The sequence below is a fragment of the Equus quagga genome, chromosome 1 (assembly GCF_021613505.1).
Source record: "Equus quagga isolate Etosha38 chromosome 1, UCLA_HA_Equagga_1.0, whole genome shotgun sequence".
Lineage (NCBI taxonomy): Eukaryota > Metazoa > Chordata > Mammalia > Perissodactyla > Equidae > Equus > Equus quagga.
This window is the reverse complement of record NC_060267.1, coordinates 99344419-99357757: the sequence shown is the minus strand read 5'-3', so window position 1 is coordinate 99357757 and position 13339 is coordinate 99344419. Positions and strand designations below refer to the sequence as shown.

General features: G+C 40.1%; 1 protein-coding gene across 6 annotated transcripts in view; it reads right to left on the bottom strand.

Annotated features, from left to right (window-relative positions):
- Positions 1–11860, bottom strand: part of KBTBD12 (kelch repeat and BTB domain containing 12) — a 100414-nt gene extending 88554 nt beyond the window's left edge. For 3 of the 6 annotated variants that reach the window (XM_046685593.1, XM_046685629.1, XM_046685637.1), the window contains exons 1-2: positions 11604–11860; positions 2585–3763 (exon numbers count right to left, since the gene is read on the bottom strand). In XM_046685593.1, the coding sequence (XP_046541549.1) occupies positions 2585–3654 (1070 nt within the window). In that variant the 5' untranslated portion in view covers positions 3655–3763; positions 11604–11860. Of the gene's footprint in view, positions 1–2584; positions 3764–10540; positions 10599–11114 lie in introns of all 6 variants that reach the window. The other 3 variants (XM_046685610.1, XM_046685620.1, XM_046685601.1) reach the window with 3 other exon arrangements.
- Positions 11861–13339: the final 1479 nt, after the last annotated feature.

Genomic DNA, 13339 nt, shown 5'->3' with positions numbered 1-13339 from the left:
GAGAAAAAGAACCAAGTTGGAGGTGTCACACTCCCTGAATTCAAATTAGAGTACAAAGCTATAGTAATCAAAACAACATGGTACTAGCAGAAAAAGTGACACACAGATCAATGGAATAGAATTGAGAGCCTAGAAATGAAAGCACCCACCCATGGACAGCTAATCTTTGACAAAGAAGCCAAGAATATGCAATGAAGAAAAGAAAGTCTCTTCAATAAATAGTGGTAGGAAAACTTGACAGCCACATGCAAACGAATGAAAGTAGACCATTACCCTTCACCACACACAAAAATTAACTTAAAGTGGATTAAATACTTGAATGAAACAGCTGAAAGCATAAAACTCTTAAAAGAAAATATAGGCAGCACACTCTTTCATATCAGTCTTAGCAGTATCTTTTCGAATACCATGTCTACTCAGGCAAGGGAAACAAAAGAAAAAATAAACAATTGGGACTACATCAGATTACAAAGCTTCCTTACAGCAAAGGAAACCATCGACAAAAATGAAAAGACAACCCACCAACTGGGAGAAGATAGTTGCAAATCATATATCTGACAAGGGCTTAATTTCCAAAATATATAAAGAATTCATACAACACAATAGCAAGAAAATGAATAACAAATGATCAAAAAATGGGCAGAGGATATAAACAGACATTTTTCCAAAGAAGATATACAGATGGTCAACAGGCACATGAAAAGATGTTCAACATCACTAATTATTAGAGAAATACAAATGAGAACTACAATGAGGTATTACCTCACACCCATCAGAATGGCTATAATTAACAAGACAAGAAATAAGTGTTGGAGAGGATGTGGCAAAAAGGCAACCCTCATACACTGCTGGTGGGAGTGCAAACTGGTGCAGCCACTATAGAAAATAGCATGGAGATTTCTCAAAAAATAAAAATAGGAATACCATATGATCCAGCTAATCCACTACTGGGTATTTATGCAAAGAACATCAAATCACAAATCCTTTTTGAATTAGTGTTGCAAATGACTACAACATGGATGGACCTTGAGAGTATTATGCTAAGTGAAATAAGTCAGACAAAAACAAATACTCTATGATTTCACTCATACATGGAAGACAAACACATAGATAAGGAGAACAAATTAGTGGTTACCAGAGGAGGAGGAGGTGGGAGGAGGGTGATGGGATAAAGGGGCATATATGTATGGTGATGGATAAAAACTAGACTATTGGTGGTGAACATGATGCAGTCTATATAGAAACTGAAATATAATAATGTACACCTGAAATTTACATAATGTTATAACCCAATATGACCTCAGTAAAATAAGAAAAAATAAATAAATAATGATGGCAGAATTGTGGACTATTTTGGTAAGAAAAAAAAAAAGCTCTCTAAAGAAAACTGAGGTACCTGTACAAGAGGCTAGAAGATGGAAAGAAGGGTACCTAACCAAGAACAAGTATAAAACAAGTGGCATGGACCTATAAGAACCACGCCAGGAAAGCCAGAGCTTCCTCTTCCTTACGGATCTGATATCCTGGTTCTGTAGTCTCTACCTGATAATTCTGAAGACGGCTGCTCCTGCTGTTCAGTGATGTGCTCTGCTACCATGAGCACAGGGCCAGGTCACTCATCCAGGGCTCTTCAGTCCCTCCCCTAGCACTACAAGCGGAGAGGAAACACATCTTCAAGGTCTGAATGTGTAAAACGGACAGGCCTATAGCTTGAAGCAGATAATGGAATACTAAAAGATGCCAGAAAAATTACTGACCTCTTAATTCTTTCTTTGTCCCAACTTCACTGTCAAGAAGAATTACTTCCTAACTGAAAAGTCTGAACAAACCCTGGTAAGAGGGAGCTGAGAGGGGAAGGATATTGAAGGGGAACTTTATTATCTAGTCTTTATTCTATGTGCATATTTCTTATTTACCCAGATTTAAGAGCTGAATACTAATACTTGCTGAATAAACAGTAAACAAATGCATGCGTCCTCACATACAAGACCTAGATGATATGCTCCTTCTTAGCAGACACTCTGGTTCCTTTTACAACTCTAGGATTGAAGTATTCCTAAGCTACATTTTATACTCTTGGAAGTTTAGGAAAGATCCACAAATTACGGATAGAGAATGAAAACTGATAGATAATTAGTAATTTTTGGTCAAGAAAAAATTACTTATTACTACTCTGCATTATGAACTAAAAAAATCAGTTCCAAGCAGTCAGCATTAATAAATTTTTCTTCCTATTAAAAGTTATATCAAGCTCTCCAAAAACAAAGCAATTACACCCCATAATATGGATAAATAATGAAATCTAAGAGTGAAAATATACCATGGAATCATAACATACACACATTTAACTTCTGCAAATTCAACTATATGTTCTTAACAAATATAGGAAGAGAAAAAGTAATTCTAAATTGTGGGTGATTTCATTATGAATTTTATATATACATAAAATATGTAATTAAAGGGTAATTTTGACTATATGAAATTCAAAATGTGATCATTCCTTCAGGAGTATTTTCTTCTACTGTTGTTAAGGTCAAAGCAAGATAATTGAAATAAATTTACGAACATATTGCTAGATACAAACCTATAGATTTCAACATTCTTGTTCCTTTGTCTAGAGAGTTTAGAGGCACTTGCTTCTCCAGCCACAATTATAGTGTTGTTTTCCATGACAACACCAGTACACACGTTTCCTAAACCCTCCCCATACTTGGGAGATGAGATGAAATAGGTCTTCCGTGATGCGGGATCATAACAAAAACTGGCATCCCCATAGTTCCTATGTCTTGACCTGATTCCTGAAGAATTGTTGCCAATGCAAAGCAAAAGACTAGTAGTCTCCATGCCATAACGAAGATTTAGAGAGTGCTGTTGGGGTGTCTTGATGGCTTTGAATGCATTTTGAATTATGTCAATGCAACCTGCATCACATAGAAGCATTGTGTTCCTTTTTAGGGCTTGTCTTAAAAAAGAAGGATTTATCAGTTCCAATCTGACTTGCTTCAAAAGCTCAACAAGATGCACTGTGCGTAATTCTCGATTATGATTTACCCATTTCAGAACTAAGTCCAGAATGCTCTCTTCTCTGGATATGTTAAGGTCATCTGATTTAACAAGTGTCAGAAATTGGTGCACTTCAGTTTCTAGTATTTCTTCATGTAAGCTCACCTCAGCAAAGTGCTGATATAAATATTTCTTCGATTGATCAGATAAATCTTCAGCTCCAATCTGCTTTGCAAAATAATAGATACCTACACAGTTCGAGGCATCCATATGGTCCATCATATATTTTTGACACAAACTAAAGACTTCTTCCATCTGCATAAAATACGCAGCCATAGCTACAGTTTGTACATTGGCATTATTGATCTCCAAAGTCGCACTGTACATGTAATTTAATATTACTGATACACTTTCTGCTGTGATGTCATAAAGTATGACTTCCCGTTGAGTACACTCAAGTAGTCCACACGTGAACATAGCTTTGAAATAAGGACTAAATGCAGCCAGGACTAGTCTGTGGCAAGGAAATTTCTCCCCTTCCGCTATGAGAACTACATCAACCATTTCTGCTAATTCTTTCATATTCTTAACTTTATTCAGTAAATTCAAGCTATGTTGGTATTTTTCTTTTCCCTGAATCTTGCACTCCATGTTATATTCTTCAGTGTTTCCAAGTAAGTCTTTAAATGCAGCTTGATTCTTGAGGGGCTATTTGCATGTCTGACTACTCACAAAGCAACAGAGATGTCATGTAACATTCCTGAGGGGAAAAAAAGAAGCAGTTTTCTTCTAAGAAAAAATTTCTCTATAATTTAAAAAATGCAGTATTAGTTCTGATCAGTATTTATAAATATTATTCATTCCAAACAGAGCAGTTTAACTTTAAGACAACTACTTTTGTATCTAAAAATAATGTCATTGATTGTATAAACAGTAAATTATTAACCACTGCAATATTTTCTTAATCAGCAGCAGAGATTTTTCTAGGAGGGCTGGAAAGTCCTCCCTCCCAAGGTGAATGAAGAGAGAAGTGATAAGATGGGCATATTTTGCAATTCCATTCCCAATTACCAAATACAGCTGACCCACAGGCAGAGGACACACGGTCACTAGCTAACATTCTTTCTGAGGAGATGTAATATCACCATAAAGGTTATGTGGACCTCTCCAAAAAATGCAACCAAATGTTATAATGGTCAATCCACAAAGTCACAATGGGGACACATAGGATGGCTGAAGAAAGAAAGTCCACTAAAATTCTGCTCAAACTTTGCTATGGGGCAAATAATTCAAAACAGTGCTTCGGAAAGCACAACCAGATGTCTACTGATCTGAGAATTCACAATACTTGAAACTTAAAATTAAACCATCCTAAACTTAAAAAATGCACAAAAGCCATCCCATCTCTCTATCCTCCCTCCTTGCTCAGCTTCTCTTTGTTCCCTATTTCATAATGGCAGACACTGAATGACTTCCCGCTTTAAAAAGCACTGGTCTAATTAAAAGTCTTTTTAAGCTAGTTGCCACATCTTCTCCTTCCCCAGGGGAATGGAAACAGGATGTTTCAAGGAAGTTAATTAGCTGTTTTGACTTAAAGAAGGACATTCCTAGAGTCAGAAACCTTAATGTGAGGAGTGGATCTCAAGTCTCTGTCATCCTTTCTTGTTCTTACTTGGCTGTAAGTAGCATGCAATAAGAATAAATGTTGATGGTAGAAAATTCAGGACTAGGAGTTAAGGAGGGGAGGTGCTAATTTCAACAATGTGAAAGCAAAATTTGTCGGCTGTAATAAATTTTCTAAATTTGTGTAATCCTGGAAAGGATTAGAAATCTCAATTATCTCAGTGAAAGATGGCAATTTTTTCAGTGTTGATAAAATTCATTTCAGGAAACAAGTGTGAAGCATGATAGGGATGTTTAACTATATAATGGCAACTATAAAACCTAAAAATCACTGTGGTGAAGAGTGCGGAAGTATAACAACTAGTCGATCTTAGAATCTGAATACTTGAAATACGAATAAAACCCTCCTTGCCAGATTTCCCAGCATTAATGGCTCTGTTTTATTTTAATAAAAGCTTTAGACTTTGATAGGGCGTGCAGGTTAAAAGTGAAACCTTTGCTTTTGTTTGTTTTAGATTTTTACAAAGAGAATCCAATTATGAGCAATTAAGAGGTCATTATATATTCTGAACTCTCCTACAACACATTATGACCAGACCAAATCATATTATGAAGGCTTCTTTATACATAAACATATCAATCAGCTTTATAGATGACAGCTGTTACTTTGAATCGAAAAGCATAAAAGCTTGCTTTATTTGGTGGGGAAGATTGGCCCTGAGCTAACATCTGTTGCCAATCGTCCTCTTTTTGCTTGAGGAAGATTATCCCTGAGCTAACACTTGTGCCAATCTTCCTCTATTTTGTATGTGGGATGCTGCCACAGCATGGCTTGATGAGCAGTGTGTAGGTCCATACCCAGGATCTGAACCTGAGAACTCCGGGCCACAGAAGGGGAATGTGTGAACTTAACCACTACACAATCATGCTGGCCCCATAAAAGATTTCTTATAAGGAAACAATTTTTTTTTTTTTGGCTGAGGAAGATTCGCCCTGAGATAGCATCCACTGCCAATATTCCTCTTTTTGCTTGAGGAAGATTGTCCCTGAGTTAACACTTGTGCCAGTCTTCCTTTATTTTGCATGTGCACTGCCACAGCATGGCTGCCGCCAAGTGGTGTAGGTCTGCACCCAGGAATTGAACCTGGGCTACAGAAGTGGAGCCCGCTGAACTCAACCACTAGGCCACAGGGCTGGCCCCAAGGAAGTAAATATTAAAAACTTCCTACTATTCAATTTGTACTGATATACAAGAATCCCTCAAAGGATACCAACACTCACAGTGCTAAAAGGCCAAGTGCAGTTTCCAGATAGGATAGCCAGATCTAACACACTGCAGGCAGTTTAGACTCATTAGTTCCTAAAGTGTTGACCATGATGTTGCTAGGACAGAAATGAGATGCTGGGGGACCAAATGATATGACCACAACCTTAGGATTTCGTTATCTTTAAGACATAAACAAACTATCCTTGTTGAACTTTTTGGCATAAGGCTATTTTAATAAAAACACAGGTGGCATTAGTTTCAAAGAGAGATTAAAAATGGAACAACTAGTAGATTATGCACTTGTTTGCTTTATAAACACACTATAGGTAATATCTTACAAACAATGTTATAGTGGACAGTGTTGAGTCTCCCCTAGTACCCAACTGCCTTCTCTTGTACCACTGGGGTAGGGTGGACTCCCATACCCCTCACCACTGTGACTGGTTCAGGGATGGGTATGAGATCTGAAATTGGCCTAATTAGAGTGAAGCTCAGGGCTCTGGTTCAATGGTTGGGGTGTCCACGTGCTGTATAGATGGGAGGTCTGAAACTGTGGCAGCCATGTCCCCATAAGCTAGCATGAGGACAAAGCCAATACAGGGAAGAAGGCAGAAAATCCAGAGCAATGGAGTTTGAAACATGCCTTATATCTCTATTTTTCAGTTTTGAGAAATGAACCATTCCTTTATTATTTAAGTTAGTTTGAATTGGGATTGCTGTCATTTGCACTGAAGAGTCCTTACTAGTATAAGCGGCATATGCAAAAGTATTGAGAAAAGATTGTCTAAGGGAATTACATGTCATATAAAATTTTACTTTTGTTACATTCTCATATTTTCTATTATTACACCATCAGGTAAAAGAACCACAGAAATCTCTACTTATCCTGATTTCTCCTTGATGGAAGGCAACAATCACTAAGTCACTCTTCTGAGTTAACCTCTTCTCATTTAATGGCCACAACATTTTATAGGTGCAGGAACTGAATCTTGAACCCAGTTCTGTCTGACTCCAAAGGCTACACCCTTAACCTCTCCCTCTTGTGCAAGGGTCAGCAAAGTAAGCCCAGAGGGTAAATATTTTAGGCTTGTAGGTCATACAGTCTCAGTTGTAATGACTCACCTCTGCCATTATCGTGCAAAAGCAGCCATAGACAATACATAAATAAATGAGCGTGACTGTGTGCCAATAAAATGTTTTATGGACACTGAAACTTGAATTGCATACATTTGCATGTCATAAAATAGTATTCTTATTTTGATTCTGAAAAGCCATTTAAAGTTATAAAATGCATTCTTAGCTCATAGAGTATACAAAAACAAGCAGCACGTCACTGACTCCTGCTCTAGTGTCATAAACAAATCGATTTTCTAGGTTACAAGTAGGACAACATCCTATCTGGGTGCCTAATCTCCACTTCTCTGCTTAAATCCAGTTGAAGAATTTTGAGAAGGGGAATGGTGAGATTCCTATTTAAAAAGATCATCTGGCTGTCCCCAGGGTTCCCAAGTATAAATCAATTTTTTAAATAAATACTTTATTTGGATGCAGCTTCTCTGCCATACACATTGACTTCAACAATAAAAAATACTTTTAAAACAGAAATAACTGTTTCAAATATTCTGAAGGAACATTTCAGAATTTTTGAAATGTGCACAGATATTTAAGCATCCCTTCCTTCCTTGCCTTTCATACAACTCCTCGAAGCTACTCTAATTTAGGCTATAAATTCAGACCAAATGAATTTACTGATGGAAATCCTGAAAACGACCTAGGCAGTTAAATCAGCCACCACACTTCAAAAACCATTCTCCACATTGTTTCTCATACATAGAAGGTGCAGGGAAGGCACTGGCATTGCAGACGGGGGCTTTGAAGTGAGACAGCCCTGGCTTTGAATCTCAGTTTAGCCACTTGCTGTAATCTTGAAATTATATAACCTTTCTAAACCTTGGCTTCTTCATCCGTGAAATGGGGATAATGTAAAGTAGTCAGATCAGTCCTTGGCATCCAAGTGCTCAATAAAAGGAAATTATTGTCACTTTACAGTGGTGTAGCACAGTGTCACTCAGAGTCTAGGAATAGGGTCTTCGGCTTGAGTTACTGAGGCCTGGGTTTGAATCCTTGCTCCTCCATTTAGCAACATGAGCAAGTTTCTCAGCCTCTTTCAGTTTTCCCACCTGGGATTAGTTTTGAGAATTATAAAGAATAGCTGGGAGAATTAAATAAGGACACGCATTTACAATACATAATTTGCTTGGTAAAATTTGCTTGGTAAAGTTGAAGAAGGATACACCTGTACAAATAAATTTCAAATAATAACAATGTTTGGGTACATATACAACTGCTTGTGGGGACAGACACAGCTCATAAATAAAAAGAGAGCTGACAGCAACTTTTTCTTGTAATGAGGGCATAGAAGGCATTCTCCTTTCATCAGCAAAACAAAATTGTACAAATGTTCTCAATGATATCAATGGCAAGTTATTCTCTGCTCCAATTTATAGAAGATTGAATTGATGCATTCATATTAATAGTACCCGTAATAATGGAGAAAAATGAGTAGCAAAGATAAATATAAATCACAAGAATAAAGCCTAATTACTTTGCAAACCCAAAATGCAGTTATACCCAAATCCATTACAGCGTTTTGAAAAATGGACCGCTATAGATTTTAACGTGGAATAAAATGTTAATTTACTTAAACTGACAATGTTTTATAATATTCAATTTTATCATCTTTATATTATCTTTAAAGTTGCTAATTTTTCAAAGTAATGATTGATACACGACCATGTCTTCTTTTCTACGAAAACTCTTCATGTTTTGAAGTTAAAATTAGTTTAAATTCATGGCAGCACTGTTTGAAATAGCAAAAATTTGGAAAAAACCTAAATACCCATTAACAGGAGAACAGATAGACTGTAGTATATTCATTCAACAGAATATTGTACAGAAAAAAATGAATAAACTAGGACTACAAGTATCAACATGGATGAATTTGACAAACACAATAATGTACGAAAAAGACAGAAGAATAGATGCTGCACACCATTGATATCATATTTAAAATATGCAAAACAATATTATATATTCTAATACAGCAAATGATGATATATTCTGACAGTAAATATAAACAACTGATGAATCTGGTAAAAGTATATAGGAGTTTTTTGTACTATTCTTAGAACTTTTCTGTAAGTTTGAAATTATATTAAAATAAAAAATTGTGTTATCTTTTGAAAATCTAACCCACTGCAAACTATGTCTGTGCATATTATATATAGAGAGAGGATACATAGACCCATTATGAATTTTCTTTTTAACTCTCAAAGTGTAGGCAGAACAATTTATAAGCATTGGAAAATACGAAAGCTCACAACCTACTTATCCAGTCTGAATGAGAACTGCTTTGAAAACTTGCGGCTGTAGCCCTCCCTCCGCAATTTCCTGGCATCAGCCTCTATGAGGGGGAAAGGCAGAAACAATTCCTTCCTACTCCTGCTTTGTGGTAGGAAAAAGTTACTAGATTCCTGAATTGGTATGCATTTTTTCCCCATAGACATGTTCAGTATGGCAAGTAGGTTATAACATGATCTGATAGAGCTGATAAACATCAAAGCCTTGAATTTTATTGATGAAAAAAGTGGAGACCTGAGAAATGACTAGGACAGGCTCCTAAATTCCACTCCGTTAAGACTCCATTCAATAGACTTGGACGGGCAACCCAAGGAACGTCAACATTATGATATCAGAAACTGATGTCCCAATGCCAATATATCATGTATAAAACCATTAACTCACATTAAAAAAATTATCCTGAGCCTATTTTCACCAACACTATCCCTCATCAGGCATTACAAGGCCCTTCACATCATGTACCTCCCAACCTTTCCTGCCTCAGCTCCTGACTCCTCTTCCTTGTATTTTTCAATCTTTTAGTAGTACTGAAGCACGAACAATTCTAGTGCATCCAGGCCTTTACACATGCTGTCCTCTACGTCTGGAATAGCCTTCTTCCTCTCCCACCTGAGAAAATGTAACTGGCTCTTCAAAATGCAGCTCAAACATCACTTCCTCAGCGAGCCTTGCCTGCCCCTCCTCTCTTGTATCTTGAACATAGTGGTTGTTGCTCTGCTGTTACCACAATTTACTTACACATATGCTGCCTCCCCTTTCTGTGAGAGCACATGGAGGGTAGGGGACTCATGTCTTAATCATTTCTGTATTCTTAAAATTTGTCTGTGATGATGCCTGGCACATAAGAGTTACTCAATACAGTTTGTGCAATTAAATGAAGGCTTGGATTAGTTCTAAATTATAAGTTCATGAACATCTTTCTTTTTTTTCTTTTAGGTTATATACATGTTAATAAACCACTATCTTGAAGATTTTTTTCCTACATATAAAAATTGTGCTTGATGCTGCAAGTTGCTATCCCTTTATCCAAGTCAAATAAAGTACCCAGAATCATTAAGTTGATTTCCGTGCCTATAGCTTAATGCATTGTGACACCCACTTCTCACCCTACCCTCAAAACTAATTCCCAGTCACCATGTGCTCTCAGAAGTTTGGCCCCCATTCTTAGAGAACTGAAGCCATGCTACTGGCTTCACTTAGGCCAGAGATTGCAAATTGGCTACTCACACTTTTTTTTTTCCTTGTAAATTAGTTGTCAACATGCAAGGCTGAATCATTTCGTCATCTATTGAAAAAAAACCAGAAGATATGGCAGCAGTGGACCCTTAATTCCCATGGAGACAACAGCGTGCAGAATCTGAGTGGCCAGGTGCCGCCTCTCAGATGGCACACCTGTTCCCCCTTCCCCAGCTCCCATTATCCTCTCTTCTAGAGACCTAAGCCGCAGTCATCATTTATACTTCTTCTGATGCTACTGCTCTTCTCACTCCCGCCCCTTTACGTATCCTACAGCCATTTAAGTCTGTGACCCCTGGTTTTTACCATTACATCACCATATCCTATTTTGTTTCCGCATCACCATCTTGTGCAGACACTGGCAGAAAATGGCTCATCACCCTAAATGCACTCTGCATCACCCTAAATGCACTGAGTCCCTGGCTAGTGCGGGCAAATACCTGATTCATTTAAAAGTAATAACCTATCCCACATCCTAGGCGTTTAATAACGGCCAGGCGTGGGGATGATAAAGCTAAATAAGGCAAGTTTCCTTTGAGGAATTCACAAAGTTTTGCGTTCTCACCATGCTTTATACTTTTCGAGGTGCCTCAATATGCGTTATAGCTCCTTAGTTCCTCCGAAGAATCACGTGGGAGGAAATGCACGGCAATTCTATTTCTTGCCTTAAAGTTAAGACAGTTGCCCGGGGACGCGTTCGCTGTTTACTGCCGCTTTTTACAGCGCCAGGCACTCCTCCAGGTTCCAGGAGGCCCCCCGGGAACAGAAAGGCAGAAGCGCCCCTAAGTAACGGCGCTTCCAGCGGCGGGAGTGGGAAACGATAACGGGGCGGGAGAATTCGGGGAGTGGGAACACTGCGAACGCTGCCAGCCCAAGGACGCGCCCGAGGGCAGCGAGCCGCCCCGGCTGGGCAGAGATGGTCTGCGCGGAGGCACGGCGGGCCGAGCGCCGAGGGACTGCGGGCCCCCAGCCCAGCCCGGCGCCGCCCCACCCCGCGCCCGGCCCCGGAACCAAGACGAGGCTTTCGAGGGGCCCACGCTCCTGCTGTACTCACGGAGCTGCCGCCCCCGGCCCGAGGCCCGGCCCCGCTCGCTCCGCAGGGGCCGCCCGCGATGGCGCCCGCCCTGGCCTGCAGGCCGCCTGACGCTCGGGGGCGGAGGGCGCGGGCCTGACGGAGCCGCACTGCCCAATATGGGCCTGCTCCGGCCGAGCGATATAAATAGACGCCGGGGCGGCGGGGGGAGCGGGGCGCTGGCAGCTCCGCTGAGGCGACAGGTGCTCGCCCTCGGCGCCTCAGGCGGCCGGGGACCACGCCGCCACAGCCCCGCCGGCCTCTCTGCGCCTGCGCGGGCCCTTCCCGCGCGGCTTCAGATGGCGACTAGCCAGCCAGAGGGCCACTCTGCGCCTGCGCCAGTCTCCCCGCGACGACCCGCGTGCGGGCAATGGAGGTAGGCCGGGATGGGGCGAGGACACGTTTCCAAAGAGAATCCGAAATCGAACTTTTAAAAATGCCAAGTCTGTCCGTTTAATGTTTCTGAAAAATGCAAAATGGCCAAGAAACCTTGTGTGTGGTCTCATTGAACGTGGCCCGGGGAGTACGATTGCCAGGTGAAATACTGGATGCCCAGTTAAATGTAAATTTCAGATAAACAACCAGTATTTTTTTAGTATAGGTATGTCCCAAATATTGCATGCTCAATTCACATTTAACTGGGTGTGAGTCTTTTGTTGTTGTTTGTTTGCTTTTGGTTCTGTTTCAATTCTGGGAAATCTACTTTCAGGTCACCAGATGATGTGCAGGTCCACTGAGGGGTTGGGTTGGTGCTATCTGTAGGTGTGTCATGGGAATCCACGAGTCTGTTTCCTGGAGTTTTGCAGCACAAGGGTTAGTTAGCAGTACCTGATAGGCACCTTACCAGCAAAAGTTGCAGACAGTCCTTCTGGAGGTGTCTTTTCCGATAGACAAAATCTCCAGGTTGCAACGTATGATTCTTAAGGTCTTTGTCTCTCTAGAGAAAGATTGCTCTAATAGAAGCAATTAGGCCTTTACAATATTGGAGTATATCTCCTTTTATCAGCTGTCAGTCAAAAGAGGCATGAGACAAGTGCTTTGGGCATCCTGTGACTGTCTCAAACGTGAGAGCTTATGAGTTCCAAAGGGGGTGGATCTGAGATTTAGAAGGACCAATGGCAATGCTGTTGGCCAAGGTATTTGGAGGGTTTCTATAAATTTTGCAAATTGAGTCTTAATAATGCTCTTAGTGGGTTCAACTGAACCAGGGGATTGAGGGTGGTAAGTGCAGTGAAAGTGTTGTAAAACTGGCCAAACAGCACAGTCTTGTTGAAGTGCCAGAGCAGTAAAATGGGTTCTTTGGTCACTATGAAGCTTGAGAGGAGTTCCCCAAGTAGGGATAATCTTTTCCAAAAGGACATTAACCACAGAACAGGCAGGAGCCTGTCTGCAAGGAAAAGCTTGAGTCCAGTGAGAAAACATGCAGACCATGGCTAAAACGTATTTATCTCCATGAGATGGGGAAGTTGTAGGAAATCTGTGTGTCCAACCTTGAATAGTCCATTAGGCAGTTAAAAATGTCCAGGAGCAGTAGGAACAGGCTTCCCTGCGTTGTATTTTGGATAAGTGGGACAAGTGAGGTAGGCACTTTTTGTGGCCTTGTTAATATTTCCCCACCAATATTGATTCATGAATACTATCACTTTGTCAGTAGACCAATGGTTAAATGCAGGTACAGTGGTTAGGGGTGGAAATTTAGCGTCTCCGGTAGGACTGGG